At 47.4% G+C, this 27,399-nt stretch overlaps 1 protein-coding gene across 1 annotated transcript; it reads left to right on the forward strand.

The window, feature by feature from the left end:
- The first annotated feature begins 415 nt into the window (after positions 1-415).
- ATP1A1 (ATPase Na+/K+ transporting subunit alpha 1) lies at positions 416-27,399 on the forward strand. The gene is made up of 23 exons (XM_074853247.1): positions 416-659; positions 7,083-7,187; positions 8,405-8,464; positions 9,432-9,635; positions 9,991-10,104; positions 10,643-10,777; positions 10,973-11,090; positions 12,049-12,317; positions 13,355-13,553; positions 15,007-15,116; positions 16,155-16,289; positions 16,837-17,029; positions 17,530-17,705; positions 18,241-18,377; positions 20,229-20,379; positions 20,906-21,074; positions 21,688-21,842; positions 22,199-22,322; positions 23,107-23,252; positions 23,379-23,509; positions 24,100-24,201; positions 25,332-25,423; positions 25,878-27,399. Exons 1-23 carry the CDS (start codon positions 648-650, stop codon positions 25,904-25,906), a joined length of 3,066 nt encoding a protein of 1,021 aa, XP_074709348.1. The 5' UTR covers positions 416-647; the 3' UTR covers positions 25,907-27,399.

The following is a 27,399-nucleotide window of genomic DNA, read 5'->3' on the forward strand; positions in this document are numbered from 1 at the left end:
AAAGGGGCCTCCGGAGGTCCTGTCCCCCCCCCCGCCCCCCGCGGGAGGGGCGGCAAGACCCGCGGGAAACCCCACGGGGCACCCCGAGACTTTCGGGCGGCGGGGGGGGGGGGGTGGCGGTGCCCGCCATGGCGGCGGCGCTGGGGCCGGCCTCGCCCCCGGCAGGGCGGGAGGAGCTTCCCCCGCCGCGGAAGGAGCCTCCGCGCCCCGAGCCGGCGAGGCGAGGCGAGGCGCGGCTGGGGCGGCCGAGGTGAGCCCCAAGGTGCACCCGGGGGGCGGCCCCGCCGGCCCCGCTCCCGCCCCCCGCCTTTCCCGGTGCTGTCGCCGCCAGCCCGCCTCGGAGGGGCGGTGCGGCGGGCCGGGCCGGGGCGGGGCGGCGGGGCCGGGGCTCTTTATGCGGCGGGAAGCCGGCGGCTCTGCGAGCTGCGGGCGGCTGCGGCGACAGAGAGGAGCGACCCGGGCGGGGGGCAGAGGGGGGGCGAGGCGAAGGAGAGTGAGCCGCGGAGAAAGGAGGAGGAGGAGGAGGAGGAAGGCGAGCGGCGGCCGGGGCGCTGCTGCTGCTGTTCCGCACCTGCCGCCGGCCGGGACACGTGGCGCCGCGGCTCCCCGTCCCCAACCACCGGACCCGCACGCAGTCGCCCGCCACCATGGGCAAGGGGGTGAGCGGCGGGGCCCGGGCGGGGCGCACGGACCGGGCTGGGAAATTCAAGGAGAACCGGAGCGCGGCCGGTGCTCCCCCCCCCCCCCTCCCTTTTCCCCTCCGGTTGGGGCGGGCGGGGCTCCGCTTTGTCTGTGCCGGGCTGAGGTGGCGGGGCGGGGGGGGTGAGGGGGATCGGCCACGTCGTGTGTGAAGGCGACGGGCCCGGGGCGCGCGGTAACGGCCGTTAGAGGGCGGCGCCGGTGCCGCCCGTCCCTCAGCAACGTGCCCCGGCGGCGGGAGAGGAAGTAGCCGGGGGGGGGGGCGGACACGGCGGGGCGAGGCGCCGGCGGGCTTTCCCCGCAGGCATGGCCGCTGTGCCCGTGAGCCCGGCGCTGGGGTGACCCCGGAGGGGTTGGGGGGCCCAAACCACCTTCCCCTCGCCGCCGAGCCCCGGCCACCCCCCCCCCCCCCCCCCCCCAGTTCCCCGAAAAAGGGCCTCCCGCCCCCGGGCGTGTGGGGCCCCGCAGCCCCCGGGGCTGGCGTTATCTGATGCCCTTTTGGAGCTGGGCTGTGGAGCGTGGCTGCTCCCCTGTCTCCTGAGAGTACTTTAGACTTCTTGAGACACGAGGGCCCCCGGGGGGGGGGGGTGTGTGTGGCGGGGGAAGAAGGGGTGTTGTTAGGATTATTAGGGTTTATTAGGGCTAATTGGCCTGTTGGTAGCAGTGAGAGCGCGGTGGGGGCTGGTGGCGGGAGGGAGGTGGTCGCCCCTGACTCCATCGTGTCTGTCCTGTGACTTGGGGTGATGAAAGCCTCTCAGACAGCGGTTTCCACCCTGTACCAGCGTTGTTTCTGCCTTATAGGAAGGGAGGAGAAGTCCTTAGTTCGGATCATATCTTTTAAGTAAAGAAAAGTGTATCTGAAGGCTCTTGGAGACAGGAGTGAAGACTTCCCGAAGTTGGGTGTTGCAGTGTGTGGAGCAGCAGCACCTCTGGGGTTGCTCTGATTTTGCATGATGTTGAAAAAGTAGAGACCAGTTTCTGGGCTTTATTGTTTGGATGTTTGTTTTTTTCCCTTGAAATACTTCCCTGTGTATCTTGTATAGTTGGAGGTGTGGAGACTTTTATTTACCTTTGGTTTAGACTCATTCCTGGAAAATTCCCAAATTTCTCCGCTCCTCAAGGAGAGAGTGACCGGGCCTTGGGCCGCAGAGGTGGTAACGTTGTCCCTGCCTACAGGTGTTCTGTGCTTCCCAAGCGCTGTTCAAACCCTGGCTTGACTTTGCATTGTCCTCTCCGGCGCGGTGGCAGTGTTGACATAACCGTGTGTGTAGAAGAGGAGCTTCAAGAACATGGCTGAACGGACAGTTACTGGGAAAAGGGGGTTGAGTGTGTGGGGTGGGTTTTCAGGATTTCTTTATGTGTGTCTTTTTCCTCAGTGAAGTCTTCTTGATGCTTGGCAGCCCAGTGTGATGTGTTTCAGTCCTGTGGGCAACAGGCAGCGTGCATAATAAGAGGTCATTCAAGAGATTGAGGGGGGGTTTGGTGGTGTTGCAGTCTTCTGGATGCTTTAAATCTTCAAAGAAGCCTTGGGGTTGTGTGTGTATGTATGACTGCAGTGCAAAGGGCTTCGCGGGCTTAGGCTGATTTGGCTGAACTAATAGGAGGTACAAACGCTTTCAATATAGAAGGCTGTTAGCTGTCTCACTTCCATTTCAGATCTCATAGGTTGCCTGGTTAATAAAGCAATTGGCCTGAGACTGAAGTGCCAACACGAGGGCTAATTCAACAGTGTACGGGTGCCTCAGGCTTTCTGGTAGCAAGTCACAAGATTTATTTGTTTAGCAGTGAGAACGCATGCGAGGACCCCCTGAAAAATGGGGATGTGAGAGAGCAAGGCTGTGAAAAAGGCAGTGTGTGGATGCAACACTGAACATCATGTGCCTGCCCTCAGTTAGGGGTGCCCAAGAAGGAAACCTCTTTCCCATGAGAGCATAGGATGGAAGAGAAAGTAAGAGCCTAAGTGTGAGAGAACAAGTTCCTTGTCTCTACAGCTGTGAGGAGAAGCTGAGCAGAGTGTCTGTTTTACTTTAAATGGTAACGGAATGAGGGGAGGGCCGTGAGCTGCCCGGGTGTGTTGTTCAGCCCAAAAAGCAGATTATCCAAGGGGGTGTGCGTAGTGGAGGAAAGCGGACGGGATTTCATTTCTGTTCAGCGCTGCCTGGAAGCTGTCTGCAGACAGCAGCGCGTCTCGCTCGGTCTCCCTCGCTGCACAGCCATAGCACACAGTGTTAGTGTGTGCTTTGAGTTGCTTTTGAGTTGCTTCTGGAGGTCAGGGCTTCATGCCTGAACCCCAGTTAAGAGGTTCCCGCCCCCCCGTCAGAAACTAGTAAGGCTTATTGCATAATGGGCCAACTGAGGGGAAATTATGCAAATCAAAGCAATCCTTATCTGGTGTGATTAAATCTTAATGTATTGCTCTTCCCCTCTGCCCCATCTTTTTCACTCCCACTTTTTATTACTATGGCTAGAGGATACTCCTCTTACCAAAGAAAACCCTGGGCCTAGTCAACGCGTGTTTTTGCAAAAGCGGTGTAACGGGATGAAGGGTCTCTGGCAAGTGGTCTCTACCTGCAGGTTGCAATCCCACAACCCGGTGGGATCCTGACCTGCTGAAAACTGCAGAAGATCATTGTTTCACCCAGGCCTCTTCAAGGGGTAGCTGAAGTCACCAGCTCTCTAGGTGAGAACTGTCTGGTCCACTGATCTTTGTGTGTTTGGCGCTACCTGAGATTGATGGTAAAGATGCACTGATATTCCAGGCAAGGAAGTGTGGGAGATGACACTCTGTAGTTGGCACAGCCCTGAAGAACCAGGAAGGGCTGCTCAGCTGTGCAGTGGGCATTTGGAAGGCTAGCTCTGCTCTTGGGTCTTCAAGCAGCTCCATGAGATGTTTGTCCTAATATCCAGGGAAGACTTAGGGTGTGTGGATGGTCCCATTTTTACCTCAATGATGAAAACCTTTGAAAGGTTTAGATCCCTTCTCATGGGAGGAGAGCTTGTCCTTCTATAATTTGGAAAGCAGCAGTCTGCTCCCAACAAGCAGTTACTACCTGTTGAGTAAAAACTGCTTTGTACTGTCCTGGATGCTGAGAGTCTGTTCTGTCGATGTGGTTGATTAGACTTTTGATTAAAGATAGGAGATTGAACACAGCTCTTGGGAAGGAGTAAGAAAGATCCAGAGAAGGCATTTACATCCCTTGCTGAGATTATGTAGGGTCATGGAGCAGCATTTTTAGTCCAATAGGTATAGTCTGTATCATGCCTCATATAGTTAATATGTTTACTGAAGACTCTCATGAGGCAGCTGGACAGTAACTTTTCTGTTTTCTCTGCACAGTTGATTATAATGACATAAGTACTAGAACAGACCAGCCCTCCAGAGACTGCGTAATTTATTTTGGCTTTTACTTGACATTTCTTGTTGGATTAGGTGATGTTAGAATAGGGTACTTCTGAGCTTGTCTGCTGATTTGCACCCCTCCCGTTTCCTGGTCAATCATGGCTGGTGTTGAGAACATCAGCCATGAATGGCTCAATTAGTCCAGGACGGAAAAGCATAAACTCTATCTGAAAGACAATAGGATTTTCTGGGGGCTGTATAAAACTTCCTACACTGGTGTGTACAAATGTTGTGCTTAAGCCAATGGAAAAAAAAAAAAAAAATCTTGCATGGAAAAAAAAAGCTGTGTTGTTTTTTCTGTGGCAGTTTTGATGAGTCAGAGTTCCTAGGCTAAGTCAAGTAACAGGGGTGACATTTCTGTTGAGACAGACCTTCCTTTGTGTTCAGATCATGTGATTAATTCTCGATAAGATGTGGATCTGGAGTACTGTAGGCTGCCTTCTCTTTGTACGGCAGGAAAATGAGGGGAGAGCAGGGAAATCCTACAGCACTGAGGGGTGGGATGAGCCCCTCGTCCCCTGGCAGCCCAGCCAGTGCAAGCCGTGGGCTCATCTTGCCCGAAGAGAGACAGTGTCCCAGAAGGCACTGAACAGGGGCAGGACTTTGACCGATGGGACAAGTTCAGATTTGAATGATGGAGCAGGAGGTTCAGACTCCGCATGAAATCTTTCTATAGCAAGAACTGAAACTGGTGCTACTGACTTACCTTTTCTGTAAGGGTGGTACTAAAGCAACAGAAGGGAGTATTGTGCTTTTTCTGTTGGTTTTTTTTAAACTGAGGAGCTCTGAGTTGGGTAAGATGGACTCCATTAAGACCCAAATATTTGGGTGGTTAAAGAAATGAGTAACTCTATCTGCTTTTTGTCCCGACTGCAGCTGGTCGCTGGGTGTTTTGTTCAGCTTTTTTTAAGCAAATCATGCTTGTACAAGGGCAGTGAGCCTTTTCATGTTTGCCCACTTGTAGGTCATCTCTGCAGCTGAAAGAGCTTAAACACTCTTATATTCTTGGGCTGCCCTTGATAAGCTGAGTAACTGCGCTTCTCTCAGAAGTTTCAAAGAACCAGGAGGTTTTTAGATCACCTGCAAGAGCTTGCCAGGCTTTTCTTGGGGGAAAGGGTGAAGCTGAAGGTGATGAACTGCTAGTCAAGGTACCAGCTCCTTCACCTTCGTTAGAAATCATTTATTGTCTCAAGCAGTAATCAAGAAGCTTGTGTTTTGTGCAGCACTGTTTGGACTTGTCTGCTAGAGCTCTAGCAGAAATCAAAGTTTTTTCCTTTAAAGATTGAAGGAGAGAGAAGCTTCGTGGTGACGTTTTGTGAATTGCCCCGTGGCAAATTCTTGTGATGCTGGAATGCAAGGACTGTGGTGGTTTAAGTTCTGTGGCTTTTGCTTTTTTTAAGGAGTGAAATGGAAGTTTAGGTGCAGGGAAGAGAATGTCAGGAATGCTGACAGTCTGTAGTTCCGTGTCCTTTTCCTGTAGGAGAGGAGGCAAACAGCTTGGCTCCCCTCCACTTATGAAAAACTGTTTCCATTGCACAGCTCTGGAGCTGCATGCAAGGATATGGGGGATGCAAAGGCTGCCTTTACTGAACGGGGCAAGAGAGGAGGTCTGTGCATGTGAAATGTATGACTGGCTGCAGAGTGGTGTGCACAGAGCTTTCTCAGAACAATAAAAATCGTTGTCTAGATGTGACTGATGGATTCTTTTAGAAAAGTCATGATTTTTTTCCTTTTTTTTCATGTAGTTTCACTTTTGGTTTTGGTTTCTACTTCTCTTGCAGTAAATAATAAAAATATCCTGTGCTTGCTGCTCAACAGGACAGTTCTTGGATCCTAACAATAGTTTCTGTGTCCAGATTGCTCTCAGGAATCCAGTTTGTGATTTGAGGTGCTCATGCTCAGTGCCTTTGGAAACCTTTTCTTAATCTTGTTAACGGTTTGACTGTGGTGCCACTAACTGCTGTTTCATCTCAAAATACTTCTCTGGGATCTTACTGGGTGAAAATCTCATAGCAGAAAACTTGGCAGAGATGTAACAGGTCCCACACAGAAGTGAAGGGAGGGAAAAGCTGCTCTTAGAGGCTTGTGACAGTCTGGAAATGTATGGGGTACTTAATAAAGACTATACTGGTGCCTGGTTTTAGTATCTTACAGGGTGTCCAAACTTGTTGCAGTTTGGGATTATTTCTGCCTGTAACTCTTCTGTACTTTTTTTTTGTCTTTTAAGTGATGTTTGTATGTGCTAAGTCATAATTTGTTTGTTCTTAGATGCTTGTTTACCCGATCATGACGAGATCTAAATCTCTGCATGATTTCATGTAGAATTAACCATAATGAAAGTGAATGAAAATCCATCTGAATAAAGGGGCTTTAAGCAGATCATCTGCTCTGTGAAGTGTAAGCGGGACTGAGCACAGATTGAATCTGTGAAGTGTACTATGGCTTTGTATACCATTCTCACTGGTCAAACTGCCATAAATTGAAAGCAGATTTCTGTTGCGTAACCAGCCAGCTAGAGTGCCAAACTGAGAATGAAAGTGTTGGAACTTATCCCCCAGATTCGACCAGTCAGAGATACCACCTCTTCCTTGCCAGAGGATGTGGAAGACTGAGAGCGAGGAGGAGGAGTTAATGTCTTGAAGGGAACATACGTATGCACTCAGGAATTGGTTTCTTCTGCTCTTCATCACTTTTTCAGCTTGAGCTGGGGCTCACACATCAAGACTGACTGAATAGCATGTAGTTTGCTTTCCTCCTAGCTAGACTTCCACAATGGCTGTAATCTGTGTATCGGGGGTACTGTTGAGGAGACTTGTCTGCTCACTAGCTGGTTTTTTTTTTTAATTGAAGTGGCATAACTTTAATAAGCTGTAATCATTTTGTCTGCCTGGCAGCCTTGTGTGCATAGTTCATGTTGACTCCTGTAGATTGTTTATAAGTTGATGGTAAGGTGTTTCTAACGGTACTGTGTCTTCTTTTACAGGCTGGAAGAGACAAATATGAGCCCACTGCTACATCAGAGCATGGCGCAAAGAAAAAGGGGAAGAAGGAGAGGGACATGGATGAGCTTAAAAAGGAAGTCTCAATGGTAAGAGTGTAGGGCATGGAAAGAGCAGCTTTAAGAATGTTTACTACCCCCAAAGCCCTGCGCCTCATGTGACTTAGAGAAAAGAGCTGGTGTGCTGACAGCATGGTGTGACTGAAGGCACCCATCTCCCTTCTCGCCCCCTTTGTCTCCAAGCCAGACATGCTGCAAGTGTTTCAGCATCAAGATGACCATGCAGTAGGCCCTGAAAACATCACTTCTCAAAAGGCACTTGACACAGAACCCAAGTATTTGCTTGCCTGTGTTACCCGTAGCACAGTGTAGCTGCATTTCCTCACCCAGGCAAGCGCTGTCTGGATAGCAGCATTGCAGGCTTTATTGTGCTGTCATGTGAGTGAGACTGCTGTTTTCATTCCAGCTGAGGAGTTGAGTCTGTACAGCTCCATTTACTGCTGGCCTCTGCTCAGACTGACCTCAGTATTATTCCTTCTAATTGTGTTTGAGGCTGTGGGGAGTGTCTCCCAATCCCCATCTGTGGAGGTTGGATGATGCTATACATCTGTCTGTGAGCATCATCCAGCTTAGATCTGCTCTTCTTGAAGATGATGCCGGTTTTGTTTGTGCTGTGGATTTGAGTCTGGGCTTTTGCATTTTTGGCCCCTCTGTTAGGGAGAGGGGATACTAATGCTTGCCCCAAGATGAGATTTTTGTGTTCAGTAACAATGTTAACTTAAAGCATCTGCTCCCTCCAGTACAACCTTGTAAGTGAGGCACTGCTCTGCACCAACATGATCCAGTTGAAAAATAGCCTGGCTGTGAAAAGGAGCCTCTTTCAGGGAAGAAACACTGCTTAAACTGGCAGCGTTACTTAAAAATGTGTGAAATTACAGGGTTAATCTTCTGTACATTCCTACCTTCCTTCCCAACAACTCCCCCCCGCCCCCCCCCCCAAAAAAAACCCCAACCCACTGAGGCTTCACAGAATCTGCTGGGGGTGTAAAGACTGCACTGAGACATAGTTTGTTTTAAAAGCTGTCATGTTGTACCCAAATAGCCACAAGAATGCTAAAGATGAGCCCGCTTTGAGTTGTGGAATGAGATTGAAATTCTCTTCACAGAGAAGATGAGGTAGAGTCTTGCTATCTCACCAAACCGTTACAGATAGGAAACCTGGGGTGGGGGATGTAATTGCTGAGCTCTTTCTGATGAGCCTGCAGGCACTGTGATCTCTTTCCCTGCAACCATTTCTTGTCTTTCAGGATGACCACAAGCTGAGCCTTGATGAACTTCATCGTAAATATGGAACAGACTTGAGTCGGGTAGGTAGGCTTTGTTTTCCCTCCCTCCTTGCCCTGATCTGAAAAGGGAACAGTCTTGGCTCAGAGCACTTCACAAAGGGAGATCTGGGTGGTCTGGTTTTTTTTTTCCCTTTCTTTTTTTGTTTAATCTCCCCTCCTCCAGTTAAGTTTCCCAGGCTTTGGGAGAGCTGTTGAGCTCACAAATGCTTCTCTTCGTCCTCCCACTGTACAGCCTGGCTGCAATACTTCAGTGACTTTGTTTCCAACAATGTCACTGTTATCAGCCTCTGAATTGTTCCAAGGTCAAGTTGATTCTTGGATTTATTTTTTTTCCCTGAGGAGCTTGTAATAAAGGCGAATGTTTGTTATATTGCAGATGTAGTCTAGTGAGCTAGCATATGCCCAGGGACTTAATGATGGCTAGTAGCAGTTAAAATTTTACCCTTTTGTAGTAAGAGGTGTGCAAATGTCCTAGCTAACCTCAAAGTCCAGTGCAGAAGCGCTGGAGTGGTTTTGCACCTTTGCTCTTGTTTGCTTTGCTTAATGTGTTTTTTGCATGATTGCATATAGCAGCAAGTCTGCTCTTACTCTAGAACAGCACAGAGACTTGCATATTTCTGTTAAAGACCTTGGCTTCTGAAAGCTGAACTTCCTGGAAGGTCAGTCCAAAGTGTCATCATCTTTATGGCCCCCAGCTTTCACTTGTTCCATAATTTGATAGGATGGATTGCACTGGGCTGTTCCTCAGGGCTCAGAGTCTGCTGCTGTAGCCTTCTTGTCTTGTTCTTCTTTGGTGTTTGTAGCCCTGTGGCCTGCAGGTTCCTCAAGTAGCATCCAACATTCTGCACTTGTGTTGCAGAGCCGTGGCAGCTGTGGAGATCTCCATTTCCTCTTAGCATCTCCTTGTTGCTGTGGCAGAACATGAACAAATTCAGAGCTACCTTCCCCAGTCTTGCCACAATGCCTATAAAAGGAACCTCTCTTCTAGGGCTTGACTTCTGCACGTGCAGCTGAGATTTTGGCTCGTGATGGCCCAAATTCCCTCACACCCCCACCCACCACTCCTGAATGGGTAAAGTTCTGTCGGCAGCTCTTCGGAGGGTTCTCGCTCCTGTTGTGGATTGGTGCTATTCTATGTTTTCTGGCTTACGGCATACAAAGTGTGATGGAGGAGGAGCCCAACAATGATAATGTAAGTAAAAATGTCTGTTTCGCCTCAAAGGCAGGCTGAGCAGCCTGTTTGGCTCAAAGCAGATTAACTTCCTCTAAGCGTTCAGTCCAGAAGCTTTTCCCATAAGCATGGGAAATTCAGTGTGTGAGCTTAACATGTCTTGGAGTGCTTCCACATAATGAAATGAACAGCTGACTTCCTTCGTGCTGTGTTAACAGCACTAGCTTGTAGATGGCCTTTGTGTACAAAATGTACAGAGACTGCAAGTACCTCCACGCTTTGTAATGCGGCACTTAAATATCAAGCAATTTATCTGGTTAAACTGGAAGACTTTCAGGCAGATCGTCTTCTGACTCTCTTTCTTTGCTCCTTGTAGCTGTACCTGGGTGTTGTGTTGGCAGCTGTGGTTATCATTACTGGCTGTTTCTCTTATTACCAAGAAGCAAAAAGTTCCAAGATCATGGAGTCCTTCAAGAACATGGTGCCTCAGGTATGGAATACCTCACTTCCCTGAGATCTGCCAAGCTGTAGCTTGCTCAAGGCTATTAACTGTTTGAAACATCAGCTTCAATTGCAAAAGGCCTGGCTGTTAGTGTGGGTTTCTAGCTCTTAATTTCAAGGGGTCTGAGACTCCTTCCTCTTTATGCTCCAAGTATCTATGCTAATAGGCCAGGGCAGTTCCTGGCACCCTGTGAGTTCTGCCATCTTATTAACATTCATAGGACACTTTTATCGATAATCTGGCGAGGTCAGTAACTGGTATGATAAGTACTAAACCTCAAGATTCCTTCGTGTATGGTCTGTATCATACATAACTATCTTACTGTTTCCTTGGCAACAAGGAACTTTAATATCAAGAAAACAAAAATAGCTGTTTTTCTTAAATAACATACATATCTGAGATAAACATCTTAGTACAAGTAGAAACCTCGTAGAACCATAGCAGAGCTATTTTAAGATACTTGGATCTTTTGAACCCCTTCCTAAGATCTGTTTTTGACATAGGTTGTTTCTTTACTGTCTTTCAGCAAGCTCTTGTAGTCAGAAATGGTGAGAAGATCAGCATCAATGCTGAAGGTGTTGTAGTTGGAGATCTAGTGGAGGTGAAAGGAGGAGACAGAATTCCAGCCGACCTTCGGATCATATCTGCACATGGTTGCAAGGTACAGCAGTGGCAGACTGTCTGAAAACTTCATTGTGAAGGGTGCTGGATTAGTCTGGTTTCAAAGAATGTCTTCTGTGCTGCGAATGGGGGTGGATTGGAAGAGAAGGGTCAGGGAAATGCCTAGTGTTTTATCTGCTTTCACTGCGGAGGCATCTGCCTGCTTGTGTATGACAAAGTGCTCTCTTCCATGCAGGTGGATAACTCCTCACTTACTGGTGAATCAGAGCCTCAGACCAGGTCTCCAGACTTCTCCAATGAGAACCCGCTGGAGACCAGGAACATTGCTTTCTTTTCCACCAACTGCGTGGAAGGTATGTGACTCTCCCACTTCCCTAAAGTATTAACAGTGCTAGAGATTGAACTGCAGAGGTGAGCAATGCAAACGTTGTGTGAGTTTAGTGTATTAGTTAGTAGCCTGCTGCTACCATGCAAGAGCAGGCTGGAAGTTACCAGCAAAGGCTTTGCCCATTCCAACTAAAATACTGTGCGATGGGCAAAGAAGAGTTGACGGCACTACTGTGCTTTTTCTTTCTTGCTCCTCCTAGAGGAGCAGCTCTGTGGTGTATCTTCAAGCCTGACTGCCTCATTACAGCAGTGTTAAAGTGCAGATAACATAATGTGAACCAAGATGGTTAGGCAGAGCTGTAAGAATTACGACAGCTGCTGCAGAAAGCAGGAGTTTCAAACTGGCAGAACTTCCTGTTGCAGCTCTGTACGGTGGTAGATACTTTGTGCTGAAGCTCAGAGCATCTTTTCCACACCCACACGGTGTCAAGATGTTCAGTGATGGTGTAGAATTCTACCTGACTCCTATTGTGTTCTCTCCTGACAGATTCTCACCAGCGGACTGTCCCCTGCTCTTTCCCACCCCTCCCCCCCCCCACCCCCCCAAAAAAACCCCCAACCCAGAAAAACTGAGGGATATTCTTATCTTTCTCAAGAGCCTTGGAGACAAAACGGGCCTCCCCTTAAAGGAGGGAAGAGGACACAATCTAATTCCTCTAATTTGCTGCAGTTGGCACTTGATTCCCTGGGATAGAAGGGAGAGGGCATAGAGCTTGACCAGTCACATGAGAATTCTGTGCAGCACTTCTCTCTACTTCTCATGCTGCTAGAGAGTAAAAAAAGCTGTGGTGGGAGACTTTGGCCGTTGGAATGCCTACCTGCATTATCGTGGGCAAAGCTTGCTAAGACTGTAGGATGGGCTGAACAAACTCAGTGTGTTTTGGGAAGGGTTTTTGTTTTCTAAACCCTGTCTCTGTCTTCTAGGCACTGCCCGTGGCATTGTCATTAGCACTGGGGATCGCACTGTGATGGGCCGTATTGCCAGTCTGGCTTCTGGACTGGAAGGGGGGAAAACTCCAATTGCCATGGAGATTGAGCACTTTATCCACCTCATCACTGGAGTGGCTGTATTCCTGGGTGTTTCCTTCTTCATTCTTTCACTCATCCTTGAGTACACGTGGCTGGAGGCTGTGATCTTCCTCATTGGCATCATTGTTGCCAATGTCCCTGAGGGGCTGCTTGCAACGGTCACGGTAAGTGAAGTTGGAAAAAAAGATTGGATGAGTTACATATATGGTTCTTAAGGAAGTGAAGTGCCTCATGGTCAGTGTGCATTCAGAGGTAAAGACTAAAGTAATGGTAGGTGCTCAGTAGTGAGTGCTTTAGAAATTCAGTGTATTTAGACTAGTTGCCCGAATCAATGTCAAGTTCTGCAGCTGTTTTTCTAATGAAGATGGGTCCCTAAGCTGGACCTGTGCAGGGGCTTGGCATCGTAGAACTGAAGTGAACAAGACTAGGAGTTCTGGCCTTGTCTTGCCTTTTTCTGTGGCAAGAAGGGGCCTTCCTGTTAAAACTGTTTAGGGTTTCTACATGCACGTGCACACTAGTCCCTTGAACCCTGAAGGGCTGGCAGAGCATCCAGCGAGCTTTGTTCTAGTCCCAGCTTTTGATCTGGGACCTAGCAGATGTTCTTGTAAGTTTGGCTTCCAGAAGAGATGGTGCGAGTATCTAGGTGTGCTCAGCTGTGTAGAAGGTGGTGGTAGACAGGGCTAGAGGCTTCCATGCAGCCTTACGAAGCAGAGCAGCAACTGAGCTGGGGAATGAACAGTTGGGAGCTGGGACCAGGTAAGAGTCTCTGGTGAGAAAGGGTAGCTGGGGCTGCTGGCTTCCTACACCAGTAAGTTGCAGCCCTATCACCAGAGCTATTTTGGGCCTTCTTGTATGTGGCCCGTCACCGCATATTTTGAGAGTTCCTATGATTAGGGAACTGCAACTTCTAACTAAAATGTTAGTCCAGGGCATGTTATTTCCTTCCTAATGCTCTGAGAAGCAGGAGTGTGAAGCCTTGCGAGTCCTTTTCTAGAGGTTTTTGTGATGACGACAATGTGTAGTTTAAACCTAGCAGCTGAGCCTAAATGTTGCTGTTTATTTTGCACTGTCAGGGTGAGCACGGAGTTAGGGAGTCACTGCAGGGCATGTAAGCTGGCTGTCATTCCACGCCCACGGTGAGTTGGGTAGCAGTGTATTAGCGCACAAGCGCATCTAACCAGCGCATCTTCCTTGTCTCCAGGTATGTCTGACACTAACAGCCAAGCGTATGGCTCGTAAGAACTGCTTGGTGAAGAACCTGGAAGCTGTGGAAACCCTGGGCTCCACATCCACTATCTGCTCTGACAAAACAGGCACTCTGACACAGAACCGCATGACGGTTGCACACATGTGGTTTGACAATCAGATTCATGAGGCTGATACTACAGAGAACCAGAGTGGTAAGACCATCTCTTTGCACTTGAGGCATTTCATTGAAAAAAATGACTTTTTCTGGGGTTTCCTGTACACCTGTAGTTCTAAGAAGCTGTGTTTCTAGCTCTCCAGTCCAAGTGAAGTTCACAGTGCAAGGACTTCTAACGTATGATCTATAATGTACATTAAAAGACTTGAGGTGTCATAGAAAGCTTTGCACTGTACCACAGTTGTGTTTAACCCTTAAACTCCATATAGGTTGCTTTTACTCAGAATTATTCCACTGGAATTAGAGCCTCTTGCATGTTCAGCCCATTATGCTTGTCCTGTATGTAGAACTATTTGCAGTTCTGTACTGCAGAGTACTGATTATTTTTGCCAAAATGTATCTGAAATTGCCCCATCTTAAGTCTGCTGAAGGTGTGGACAGCAGAGGTGTTGACCCTGCTAATAATTACTTGAGAATGAACCCAGATGGAAATTTCTCCTGTTGAACTAGATGGCTGCCCTTGAACGAGGGGTTTTCCCAGAACATTGCTACCCAGAGTGGTAGCAATGAGTGAAGTGACTGTAAGACTTCAGCAGGAAGTTTCTTCTAGATATTGATAAGAATCTGGAATCTTGGAGTGCTGTGCAATTGAGAAGATGTACCTACCTCTCCAGAACTGTCTAGTACAACCAAATTCAGGAGTTTTCTAGCTGTCATCTACCTTGTGCAATGTGCTTGCAACACATTACTAGCAGAAACTTTTTCTGGTGGTGCTACTGCACCCTGCCCCCAACCACTCTAAAACATCGTGCTTGTCTGAACCACTTAAAAAAGCTGCTTTACTGTTCTTGGTCTTTAACACTAGTGCAAAGTAACAAGCTATAAATAAAGTGTCATTTGGAAGCACTTGGTTTTGGCCTGGCAGCGGTTGGCTTGGCTGCAGTAGAAATAAACCTAGAAGATTTCACTTCATGGAAAGTACATTAGCTTATCAGTTAACTGTCTGTTCAATTCATCTCCCTTGAAGCCAACTTAAGAGCCAGCATGGGAGAAGCAGTATCTTTCTTTATAAGCATTGTTCCTTTGGGAGCTATTTCATTCAGTTCCTGAGTGATGGATGAAGTGAGACAACCTGGAGGTGGAACCCAGCATCCCTTACTCAAGCCCCTTTGAAAGAATGTTATCTGTCCAGGATTCCTTGGCTTTGTCAGCATGGCCCCTGCTGCTGGATGCAGCTGTTACTGGAATCTCAAAAGCAGTCAAATCTTATGCACTGTTGCTGTTCCACCCTTGGGTCTTAAAATAACGAGCTGCTCATCAAGTATCTGGGAAGGAATGAGGACTGAGAGATATGTAGTGTGCTAACAGGCTCTAAGCATTTCCTATTTCTGAGGTAAAGGCTTCTTGCTCTTAAGGCTGTGGGATTTGGGGGTTGTGTGATTTTTATTTTTTTGGGTAGGAGCTTTTTGACATTCCTCCTCCACTTTCAGGCGCTTCCTTTGACAAGAGCTCGGCTACTTGGACTGCTTTGTCCAGAGTTGCAGGTCTCTGCAACCGTGCTGTGTTTCAGGCCAACCAGGAAAATGTTCCAATTCTTAAGGTGAGTTCCTAAAAGGAATGTTTGTCCTGTTCCCCAGCACCGCACTCCCGTACTGGTAGTGAGATTAAATCCTGTGGGTTGCAGGAACCTGCATGGTAGAGGTATCTGCCACTCCTAATCTTTTTGCAGTCTAGCACTCTTAGAGGAGATGGGACTGGGAAGACAGATTTCCCCTGGCAGGCTCCCTGCCACCTGCTAGCATCTACAGTCTGTTTGGGAGGTCAGATACTTCAGACAGGGCTAGGAAGGACCAGAAGGCTTTCCTAGGCATTTCCCAATGTCTGACTGTTTCAAGAATCGTTATATCTGGCATTTGTACACTTAAAAGCTGCAAACACCCGGTTCTGGGAACTGGGAGAAGTAGACACCAGAGCTGGGGGAGCAGCAGTTGTGGGAGACAGTCTTTAGCCAGTCTGTTCTCGCTGACATGTCTTGGCTTTTTAAACTTTTGCTGGCTCAGCTCTGGTGCAAATGCTGGCATAACATCAATTCAGATTCCTGCTTCTGAACTGTGACCCAGCCAGGGCTGAAATTAACGGTACAGTGCTTATAATCTGTCAAATATTGGTCATGTTGCTTAGTAAACTTCTTCCTAAATGTGTTTTGATGCTGTGCTAATAGAAATGATGGAACAAACTATTCTTCCCTAGCAGTCCTCTGACTATAACTTCAGGTCATGTTTTTTTAGACCCAAGATTAAGAGCTGGAGTTCCTCCCATCTAAGGATGGGAGAGGGGAGTTACGAAAAGTCTTTAGATACTAAAAAGCAGCATAAAAATGAAGAAAAAAAATTTCTCATGGACAAAGAGACCAGAAGGGCAAGAAAAATTTCGTTTAAATTGCAGCAAAGGAAACTCAAGCAGGACATTGAGCACACACAGATCTCCAGGGCTGAGAACCCCCATGTATTCTTTGCTCTCATACCATGTTATGTAGAAGCTGGGACTGGGCTGAGATGAATACACTGTTTTTTTTCAAATACCTGATCTGTGATGAGTCCACTGGTATGTAGGCTTTGATAGTTGTCTCTTTCCTCAGAGAGAGGTGGTGGGAGATGCCTCTGAGTCTGCACTTCTGAAATGCATTGAATTGTGCTGCGGTTCTGTCAAAGAGATGAGAGAAAGGTATCCCAAAGTGGTGGAAATACCATTTAACTCTACCAACAAGTATCAGGTAAGCCTGTGTCCTCTTGAGGGAGAGCTGCTGTGTGAAGCGCTTGCATAAATTTGCACATAGTGTGCCTCAAATTGTTGTGGTGGCAAAATCTTGTCTAGCCATTACTTGCTCGTAGACTGCTCAAGACTATAAATTTAAGTTAACAGGCCATACTTAGTTACACTGTGGAAGAGCTACTGGAGCTGCCTTGACACTGAGGTGTCAGCTGCTGAGAAAAGACCAGACGTGCTTCACGCCTGTGTAGCAGTAGAGCACAGAGAATGGAAGAGTCTGGGAATAGGAATGAACTGCTGGGAAATGACCTTAACAGGTGGAACTGGATACAAGAAAGGCTATTGCAACATCTGGGGTTGTATGTTTATGTTAAAGAACACCCAGTAATTCCTTCTTTTGTGAAAATTTTTAAAGTGAGGGTAAATGAAAACTAGAGCAGAATATCACAGTGTGTCCTGAGCTACTGTAGTCACAAAACACTGAGTGATGGTGATAACTCACAGCCTTCACAGTACATGTCTTTAAAACGTTTTCATTTCTTCCACCCTAGCTGTCTATCCACAAAAATGCAAATCCCTCAGAATCCCGTTACTTGCTGGTGATGAAGGGAGCTCCAGAGAGGATCTTGGATCGCTGCAGCACCATTCTTATTCATGGCAAAGAGCAACCACTGGATGAGGAAATGAAAGATGCTTTTCAGAATGCCTACCTTGAGTTGGGAGGCCTGGGGGAGAGAGTGTTGGGTAAGGAAAAGCAACCTTAATAAACTGGAAAAGATGTGTCCCTCGTGCTTCTGTGCGGAGTCCCCACAGATTAAGTGGATGGTGTTGTACTCTGTTCCTGCAGTGTAACCATAGTGTTGAGTCAAGCTCACTTCAGCAATTCATATAGTAACAGTCCTGCCTTTAGCCTTTAAATTAAAAGGCAGCCTGTAGGGTCTTGTCTTGCCCAGCAGCTGGGTCACCTAGATCAAAATGAAGCAAAGGATTTGGGACCTTCGATCTCCATGGGGCCACATGGTATTAGATTTGCTCCACTGCGTGTGAACCAAGCTGTGTCTGGGCACCTAGCAACAGCTATTAGTTATCAGAATATGAGAGTGGTTCCTGCCTCAATAGTCCTGGCTAAACCTCTGACGCTGCCCTGTTATTCTTGCGTCGCTGTTTGCAGAAGCAATAAGCGTTCGCTCTCTCTGCCTCCTGATATGTAGGAACAGAGTAAACACGTGTTTGATGTGTTACAGGATTCTGTCACTTGGCTCTGCCTGATGATCAGTTCCCTGAAGGCTTCCAGTTTGATACAGACGAGGTGAACTTTCCTGTAGAGAAGCTCTGCTTTATAGGACTGATGTCTATGATTGACCCTCCTCGTGCTGCTGTGCCAGACGCCGTTGGCAAATGCAGAAGCGCTGGGATCAAGGTAGTTTATTCCTGGGTTGAAAATTGCCTTGCTCTATGTGGATATAAAGGGATTCCCTTACTCTGTGTTCTGTAATGTGAGTGAAGGGAAGTATTGATCAGGATTTAACTAGTAACTACTTCAGACTTCGTCTCTGAGTTAATGACTGTATGTTAATGGACTGAAAAACAAGTTAGACTCCAAACTGCCAGGGTGCTGGCAGGCGCTGATGGCGTGGTGTCCCAAAGCGTGTGATTTGGCTCAGGTGTGTTCTGCATGTCCTGCTGTACTGACTGAGATGAGAGAACAAAGCACTGGCTGGAAACGGAACTGAATCTGTTGTCTCAGGATTAACAGTTTTCTTTGTCTTCTATCCACCTCTATCCCTTGCATACTGGTAACAGGTTACTGCCTGTACCTTAGCCTTGCTCTGTGCCAGGGCTCACTGGTTCAACAAAAGCCACGTGGCCTTTTCCGTCTCAAGGGACCCTGCCTTTTGGGCAGTGTTGCTCTGCGGTACAGGCAAGGCTTTCACAGCAGTCTGTTTGCATTTCAGGTTATCATGGTTACTGGAGACCATCCGATCACAGCCAAAGCCATTGCCAAGGGTGTCGGCATCATCTCTGAGGGCAATGAAACAGTTGAAGATATTGCTGCTCGACTCAACATTCCTGTCAGCCAGGTCAACCCTAGGTACTGACTGGTGGGGAAGGCCGGAGCTGTTCAAAGAATTAAGCATTTGCCTCGCTACTTGCCTTGGATAATCCCTCAGCATCTCTTCCCTAGACACGAAAAGCTTGACATCTGCTTAGCTCAGCATGTTGTGGCTCTTCAGTGTGTGTCATGAGTTATGTGAAGAATGCACAAAGCTGTCTTGAATGTGCGTGGCTCTTGTGCATGGGAAGTAGTTAGGAATAAGCCCTGTACAGAAAACTTAGGCAGTTTCTTCCATCCTTTCTCTGCCTTGTAGCTGCCTGTCCTGATGGTCTTGTCCACACAGTGGGGTAAAGAAACAACTGTCTGGGTGAAGGCTTTTGGGGGCTAATTTTTTTTCCCCCTGAGCTGAGCATTTGCCCTGCCTGGTTCATGTCACTCCACAAACACCATGTACTGGCCTAATGTAGCAGGCAGGAAAAAGTATCTGAAGTTGTATGGGGGAGGGGGGTGGCTCTGGGGACTGTTTTGAGCAATGCTGCTGCAGACCCTGAAACCACATACTCCTGTGATTCTAGATCTTTAAATAGAGGCTAGGTCTAGTTTTGCCCCCAAAAATATTCTTAGTAAAGCTTATTTAGTAAGATAACTTCCAGGTTCATGGAAAAACTCCAATAAAAGGAAAGCACCTAGTTTGTTAGTCACAGTCCTGACTGAATGGGCTACTGAAAGCAAACTGTTTTAACTGTTTTATACTGTTTATAGGCAGTGTTTCAGCTCTTTTCTCTAAACTTGATCTCTCAAAGCCCAGTTCTGTCCCTCTTGCTCTCAAACTCTCTTCTGGGTCTGATTGCAGATGGGCAAAGGGAGCAGGAGTTGACACTAGTCAGTGGCTACAAGCAGAATAAATGTGAAAATGGAATTCCTTTTTACGGGTTAACGTTTGCCTTCATAGCTTAGTGCAGAACTGAGGCATCCTCAGAAAATGTGCTTTGGCATAAGTGGGCTGTTTGCAGAATGGCTGGGCTGTCTGCGTTGCTTAGCTTGACCCAGCCTGTGTTTGGCCTGGAGGGTAGCCATGTAGCTTATGAACTGTGAATAGAGACACCCTGTGGAATGACATTGCTTGGGGAAGACAAGTATTGTGGCTGAATTCTTCTCCTCTTTCTTTTTTTTGAGGGTAACTTCACAACCTAGCCCTGCAAGGCCAGGGATTACTGGGTGGTGTGACTGGGCAGGCCAGCAGCTGGCTGTAAGGGTGGGGGAGGAATTTCCCTGTCTAAACTGGGTGGTGTCATGAGCTGTGTCGATAGTCTCCTAGACCTATAAGGGATGGTATGCTGGGTTGGAGAGGTGGTATTTTGCTGTAGCATGCACGGTACCAAACCAGTCTAAATATAACCTTGCATGCTTTTGTTGCTGAAGAGCGTAAAATAGTCTGAACTGGCATAGCGTGAGCTCTCTCTGGGAAGAGCCACGTGTAGATCGTCTGTTGCAAAAAGGATTGCACCGCAGCATCTGTTGTGGTGTTGGAAGCTAACTGCCTGAGTCAGGGGTTCCTTTCTTGCAGAGAGGCCAAGAGCTGTAGAAACAACTAATCTTTGCCTTGATGCATTTTAAAAAAAAGTGATAGAAAGAATTTGTCTGCTTATGGGGCTTTTTGTCTGTTCCTTGGCACTGTCTTGTTGTCCTTTTCTTTGTGTTCCCTATCTACCTTTTAAACTTGGAGCATCAAACTTCTGCGCAGAGGCTGCCTGGATTAGTATTTAGTCACAGCAGGAGTTGGCCTTTCCCTAGAGCACTGGAGCATATTTTTATGGGGCAAACACAACTAATGAGAAACTTAGTTTAATTTGTGAAGTAAAACATTATATTGTCTCTTGAATGCAGGGATGCCAAAGCTTGTGTTGTTCATGGCTCGCGTTTGAAGGACATGACTAGTGAGCAACTGGATGAGATCCTGATGCATCATACAGAAATTGTTTTTGCCAGGACGTCTCCTCAGCAGAAGCTTATAATTGTGGAAGGCTGTCAGCGACAGGTAAAGAGAGGGAGTCCAAGGATTTCATATTGAAGGAATCCCCAGACATGTATATAAACTACCAACCAGTGGTGCCTTCTGAAGTGGGAGGGCTTAGTCTTCTCAGTGCCCTCAAGTAAAAGGCCAGACTAGATATTAGTCTGTCAGTAGCCTTCAGCTGCTGTCAGGCTGCTCTACAATACCTAAATATAAGGGTCTTGCAGGAAAACATCTTCAGTTTGTACTGAGGCTTGCTTCTGATCCCATGATGTTTAACACAATTCCTAAATGCTCTGGAGGTTCTTGGGAGAGGAGGATTCGGCATGTTTATGTATTGTCCAACATCTCCTTTGGAGAGAGCAGCATGGTTCTCTCATAAGCCTCATCAGAAGAGGGACAGGGGTGAAAAGAGGACAAGGAGAAACTGAGGTCTCTTAACAGCAAAGTGAAATAGCTTTTTTTTATGCTTCATCTTCTGAAAGACAGGAGAAAGCTGCCCAAAACATCTTACGATGATTTCAGTCTTTCTATCTCTCTCTTTGACTAGGGTGCCATTGTAGCAGTCACAGGTGATGGTGTGAATGATTCCCCAGCCCTGAAGAAGGCTGACATTGGTGTTGCTATGGGTATTGCTGGCTCTGATGTCTCCAAGCAGGCTGCTGACATGATTCTGCTGGATGATAACTTTGCCTCCATTGTCACTGGGGTTGAAGAAGGTGAGTTAATTTGTGCACAGTGGTGGCGAAGTGGCATGCTTCGGCAGTGTTACTGATTCCCTCTGAAACAGAGGCATCTGGAGGATGCTCCTTTATTTGAGCTTGTCTCTGTGACGGTGTTTTCAGGGAGAGCAGCACTTTCCTCCTCCCTTCAAAGTCTTCTCCCTTTCCATGGGACCAGCACGACCCTTTGGGATGGTCAACAGTAGGAAGCAGCTGAGTAACAAAAGCTACTTTGTCCTTTTGCCTAACACTGACCCTACAGTCATCTGCCAGCTGAGTCTGACATATTTTCTTCCCTGATGGAGCAATAGCTCTCAAACAGGAGCAGAACAGAGGGTACCTCCAGGGGCTCTTGGTGATCTTCAGAAACCAGGGCTTAGTATCCTACTGCTGTATGCAGTGAACCCTGATTGCTGTGACCAAAAATATTACTCTCTGTAGGTGATGCCGTGCATGGAGCACACAGTCTCAGCCTTGCATGCAAGAGAACTCTTCCATTTGCTCTACTAGCATTTTGCCTTTCAGTGTTACCACTGAAGCTGCCTATCTGCTACCGGACTGCCTTCTGCTGATAAGTGAGACTTATGTTGTTCTCTCTTCCTTGCCCCAGGGCGTCTGATCTTTGATAACCTGAAGAAGTCTATTGCTTACACCTTGACCAGTAACATTCCTGAAATCACACCGTTCCTGATCTTCATCATTGCAAACATACCCCTTCCACTGGGAACAGTCACCATCCTCTGCATTGACTTGGGCACTGACATGGTGAATGTCTTTTTCTATCTCAGAAAGAAATGTGGGTGTTCTTAAGTACCCTAAAGAAAGGACAGGTGGAAGGAAAATGCTTAAATACGGTTTTCTCCAGTGTTCTGATTTAAAATAAGTGACCATTTGATACCCCCTTAAGCCACACTCACTGTCTCATGGCTCTCAGAGTCTGAGGATCCTTCAGTTCCACGTAAGGACAAACTGGGGATGGGGAGGGTGTAAGGTCCTTCCCAAATACTGCAGCTGGGGCTCTTGGGCAGTGCTGTTTCTCAGCCTGAAAACATGGGGCAAGGAAGGCTTATATGCAATGGAAAATTGAAATGGTTCTAACAGCGGTCCTACCACCTCCAAAGGTCCCTGCCATCTCCCTGGCATATGAGCAAGCAGAGAGTGACATCATGAAGAGGCAGCCCAGAAATCCCAAAACGGACAAGCTGGTGAATGAGCGCCTGATCAGCATGGCCTATGGGCAGATTGGTAAGCTGGTCTGTGTTCTCTGGCAGTGATGTGAGCTCGGCGGTAGCAGGGGTTATAAACCATCCCGAGTCAGTGACTGTTCTGCTTACTTTGGTAGGGTTGAGGTTTGGGATGTGTAAACCAGAACCTCAGGCTGTTAAGAACTTGCCATGATTCTTCCCCCGTGGCACATAGCGGTGGCTTGTGCAGCTTGATCCATTGAATCGCTTTCACAGTAATTTTGTTTAATTGCATAGCGCTGTAAAGGAACTGGCTGACAACCAGCTCTCCTCTGGTTCAGACTTGTTCAGCAAGAACATAGATCCCATTGTTAGTTTAATTAGAAGTAAAGGATTCTCTCCAGCGTATCCCTAAACACGCAGTATTAGGAGCCTTGATTAAAGGCAGCTACAGGGACATGCCCAGTTCACAGGATGGGAGCTCATGCTTAATTGGAGCAGACCTTGGGAACTTTCTTGACTGTATTTTGCAATGGTTGGGGGTGGGCAAGGCTTAATGAGAATACAAAGGGAGTTTTATCTTGTGTCCTTGAGTACCATACCATCACAGCACAGGGCAGAACAGAAGTAACTCTGTACAAAGTTGGGAGCAGAAGCCGCTCAGCAAAAGGGTTGCAGCTGAGTTTGATGTTAGTGTGATCTATTTCTATAGCTGCTGCTTGGGAGACTGAGCTGCAAAAGGAGTAATTTTTTTAGGAGGTCGGGGTCTCCTGCAAACTGCTTTCTGTTATAATTGCACTGCACAGTAGCTACATTGGTTTTATCATCCTTTCTTATCTGTTTAGGTATGATCCAGGCCCTTGGAGGTTTCTTTACCTATTTTGTAATCATGGCGGAGAATGGGTTCTGGCCTTCTGGCTTGCTAGGGATCAGAGTTCAGTGGGATGACCGATGGATTAATGATGTGGAAGACAGCTATGGGCAGCAGTGGGTAAGTTTTGAGGCACTGCTTAGAGGCTGCTAGCCAGAATACTAATGCCTGCTGAACTTGGTGTGAGCACCAGAGAGCAAAGGCAGCATGCCTGAACAAATGCTCTCTGCTTTGTCTGCTTTCTAGACCTACGAACAGAGGAAAATAGTGGAGTTCACTTGCCATACAGCCTTCTTTGTCAGCATTGTGGTTGTGCAGTGGGCGGACTTGATCATTTGTAAGACCCGAAGAAACTCCGTCTTCCAGCAGGGGATGAAGTAAGTCAGGATGTCCATGGAAGATCTAGAATTGGATGCTGTGTGTTTTCCAGCACACGGCATTCTAGTTCTTCGTCCCAGCAGCGTCTGGGCATCTTGGCATAAGTCTTGAACAGTCAGGTGCCTTGGTACTGGGTAAAAGAGGGACCTGGGTGCTCTCTTTCTTGTAGTACCTGCTATGGTCGTCAGGCTGAGACAAAGTGAAATGCTGACTTCTACTGGCACTGTCTGTGGGAGATAACCCACCTCAAAGGACAGTGACACCCTCCAGCACACAGCCTTGTGTGGCAACAGAGCAGCTGATGTATCAAGAGATCTGGTGGCATGAACCCCAGCTGCCTTCTGAATTTGTGATGAAAGCAATTGCTGGTTGACTCTAGTTGTGAACTGGAATATATCTGTCTAGAGACATAAAAGACCTTTGTGACAACTGTGCCATCAGCTTGGATGGCCTCATGGTCCCCACCCAATGGACTTCTGGGCTACACCAGAATGTCTGTTTCCATTCACTACCGTGTGGCAACTAGGTGTTTTTTAGGATGTCATCTGTGAAAGTATTTTGTTCCCAACTGCTTTCCTGTTTCTACTAGGAACAAGATCTTAATATTTGGTCTGTTTGAGGAGACTGCTCTGGCTGCCTTCCTCTCCTACTGCCCTGGGATGGATGTTGCTCTAAGGATGTACCCTCTCAAGTAAGTTGCATCATGCCTTTTGTGCCACAGGCTGTACCACAGAACAATAGTGCTTGGGTCAAGAGATGGATAAAAGTAGGTGTGAGCCTGTGGAGCATGAAACCTAGCCTTAACCCAGAAGAGCTCAGCTTAGAGGGTGTGAGCGATCCTTTGCTATACTGTGACACACCAGGGGTTTGCTTTTCTTTACTACTTACAGAATGTTCATGGGGAGCCTGCAGTTCAGTCCCCCACTAAAAATTAGCAACACAACTTCAGTTGTACCAGCGTGCTGTAGCACATCTGCTTTTGTACTTGCATGGGGTATTTTTACAGATAGGAGACTGCACCTCCAAAGAAAGCCAGTTGAATTGCTCTAAAACATAGGCCAGGTGATTCTCCTTTACTAAAGGAACTGGTGATGATGTCTTGTGTCTTTTTCTACCTTCTACAGAAATAGCACAAGTAATAAAGCCTTTCGAAAGATACTACGTAGGTACAGAAGGCCAGTTGCTGCATAGTAACTTCCCTAACAGCTGGGAGGGTGCCAACATCTTGAGCATTGCTCAACAGCATTGCAACATCTCATGGCAGGGTTTAGTCTCAAACTTCAAACAGTCCTCTGACCTAAGTGCCATGAAATTTTTATGGCAAAAAAATCCTGGTACATATTGCATTCTATTCAGAAGTTTTGCCCGGAGTTGGTTGCTGAAGTGTGAGCATTTCTTGACAAGAAGGCTGGCCTCTGCCCAGTGCCTGCAGCAGCTGGATGTTAGCATCTGTAAATCATAAGGGAAACCAGTGCAGTTCAAGTGAGCAGGGCTGTGGGCACAAAGGTTATGTGTACTTAGAGGAAATATTCCTAGATTAATAGGTGGGGAGGTGCTGGGACAGAGATGAACAAAGGTGCTATGACACACCTCCTGTTGGAATTAATATCCAAAAATGGATTAACCTATTGGAGGAAAAAACTTGGTGGTAATTCTTGGCATAGAGGATTCTCAGCTGAACCACAGCCTTGTGGGAGCTGGCACACTGGCAAGCTGGGACATGCCAGCCTTCCTGCACTCCTCTGTGCCATCCAGTCAGAGCTCTGCGGGGCAAAGAGGATCTCTGCTGCCTGTGTTCTCACTGTCTCCTCTCCCAAACAGGCCAACCTGGTGGTTCTGTGCTTTCCCATACTCCCTCCTCATATTCCTGTATGATGAAGTCAGAAAGCTCATTATCAGACGCAACCCTGGTGGTAAGAATATGCTGCTGATCTGTGTGTTTCCTTCCCCACCTCTTCATGCTCTTGAGCTCGGTAGAAGCTCTGACAATGCTCAGAGATCCCCAGTGCTGAGCACTCTGCAGGGATGTCTTTTGCTGTGTTTTCCCTTCCTCAACATTAATAGTGTAGTTAGTTAAAATTAAAGACTTTTTCTGTCCCTCTCCCTGCATTGTCCTGCTTGTATATTCAGTAACAGTGCACTGAAGTAGAGGGGAAAGACTTGGTTAATGCTTGGGTACTTCTAGAAAGCTGAGACGGGGTCTGAAAGCTGCAGCACATCAACAGTTTCCCAAGATCTTTCCATTTGACAGGTCGCTTACTAGCTCAGGTGCTACAGTGCAAGTTTTCAGAGCCTAAAAGGAGCTCTTACGAACCTCATACTTGGTCTGCCTTAAGACTAACTGATGTCTCCCTCCTTTTCCTTTAGGTTGGGTGGAAAAAGAGACCTACTACTAAAAAGCGCCTGTAAAACATTCCACGCACAGCCCACGCCACCTCTCCACCATCTCCCCTGTGTGCGTACTTCATCTTTGTAAGTGCAGAACTGTGCCTGGGCAGGAGTGAGCTGAAACTAAAGGAAACATGAAGAAACATGGACTGGAGGAGAAAGTGAGGGGGAGGTGGGGGTGGGGGGAGTGTCCGACCATCAGTCCATGGGGATGAGAGTTTGAGTAGTTTTATGTGCCTTTTTTTTTTTGTAAAAGGAAACCGAAGATTTTATATGTGGATTTTTACAAATAAAGATGGATTATAAGAGGATGCCCCCACATGGTCTTAGGTGGATGTTTTTCTCAGGCAAAAACTGGTGCAGGGCAGCCTCCCCTCCATGCGTAGGGTGTGGTGGTGACAGCATGGGTTAGCCCCTGGCTTCCCATTTCTGTAGGAGGGAAGCAGAGCTGCTTGACCCAGAGACAACAGCATATGCAATTTTTAAAAGCCCTGGTGCATCCTACTCTAGCTCAGTGAGAAACTGCTTGCAAGCACTTGCATTTCAAAGCCTACAGCTCGGGAAGCTTGCTGGCCTCTAACTACACATCTTGGCTACTTTCCGCAAACATAGCACTGAGCTGGGAGAAGAGCTGGTGGCTGGATGTCTGCTCTGGCCTGCTTTAAGGGGCTGTGACTTGCTGGGTTCAGAATGAGAACAGACTTCCCCTGAATGGCACTTGGATCCAAGCAGCCTTGTTCTCAAAATTCTGACGCAGATTTTCCTGCTTGCTTTGCCAAGCAAAGGATAGTGTTCCCTAGTGTCCTCTGTGCATGCACACACTTGTTCCAGCATGGCCCTTGCCCCATCCCCATACTGGATTGTGCCTGCAGCAGGGTGAGGGCAGAGGCTGATCATGGGTACAGGGTCCTACATCTTCCACTTTTGAGGAAGGCATTGCTGTTGTCTGGGCTCCAGGTTGGCTCTGTGGGCTGAAGTGAGTCATGCTGCTTCCCTCTGAATATCTAGCCATTTTCTGTATGTTTTGATTTACTGTTTAACGCTTGTATGGTTTGCTTCTGAGAACTCGGTGGGAGGGCTGACCTTTTGTATGTGGACAGCCACCATGAAGTCCTAACTTCATGCTCCAAGTGCTGTTGTGCTAAAGCCACCTGGAGATGCTTCAGGCCCTTGGTCCTGTTCCTGAACTGCTGGTCAGATGCCTCTTAGATATGTATCTATCTCTGCAAAAGCATTGCTCTGAACCACAGCACTGAAAGCATCGGCAGTTAAAGCTCTGTGTTGTCATCCTTCCTTCCTTGTTACTTTTTTTTAAGGTGTTATTTTAAAGCCAGGTCACTTCTTTCATGTACTGAACAATATAAACTCAAATAATAAAGAGCACTGGGGAGGGGAAAAAAATGAGAGGCTGAGGGTGGCAACTGTATTAACTTGTCTTGGACACTAATGTGGAACTTCCAGTTGGAGATAATTAAAAAAATAAAGTCTTCCAATTATTGGA

Source organism: Strix uralensis, chromosome 2, assembly GCF_047716275.1.
Source record: "Strix uralensis isolate ZFMK-TIS-50842 chromosome 2, bStrUra1, whole genome shotgun sequence".
Taxonomy (NCBI): domain Eukaryota; kingdom Metazoa; phylum Chordata; class Aves; order Strigiformes; family Strigidae; genus Strix; species Strix uralensis.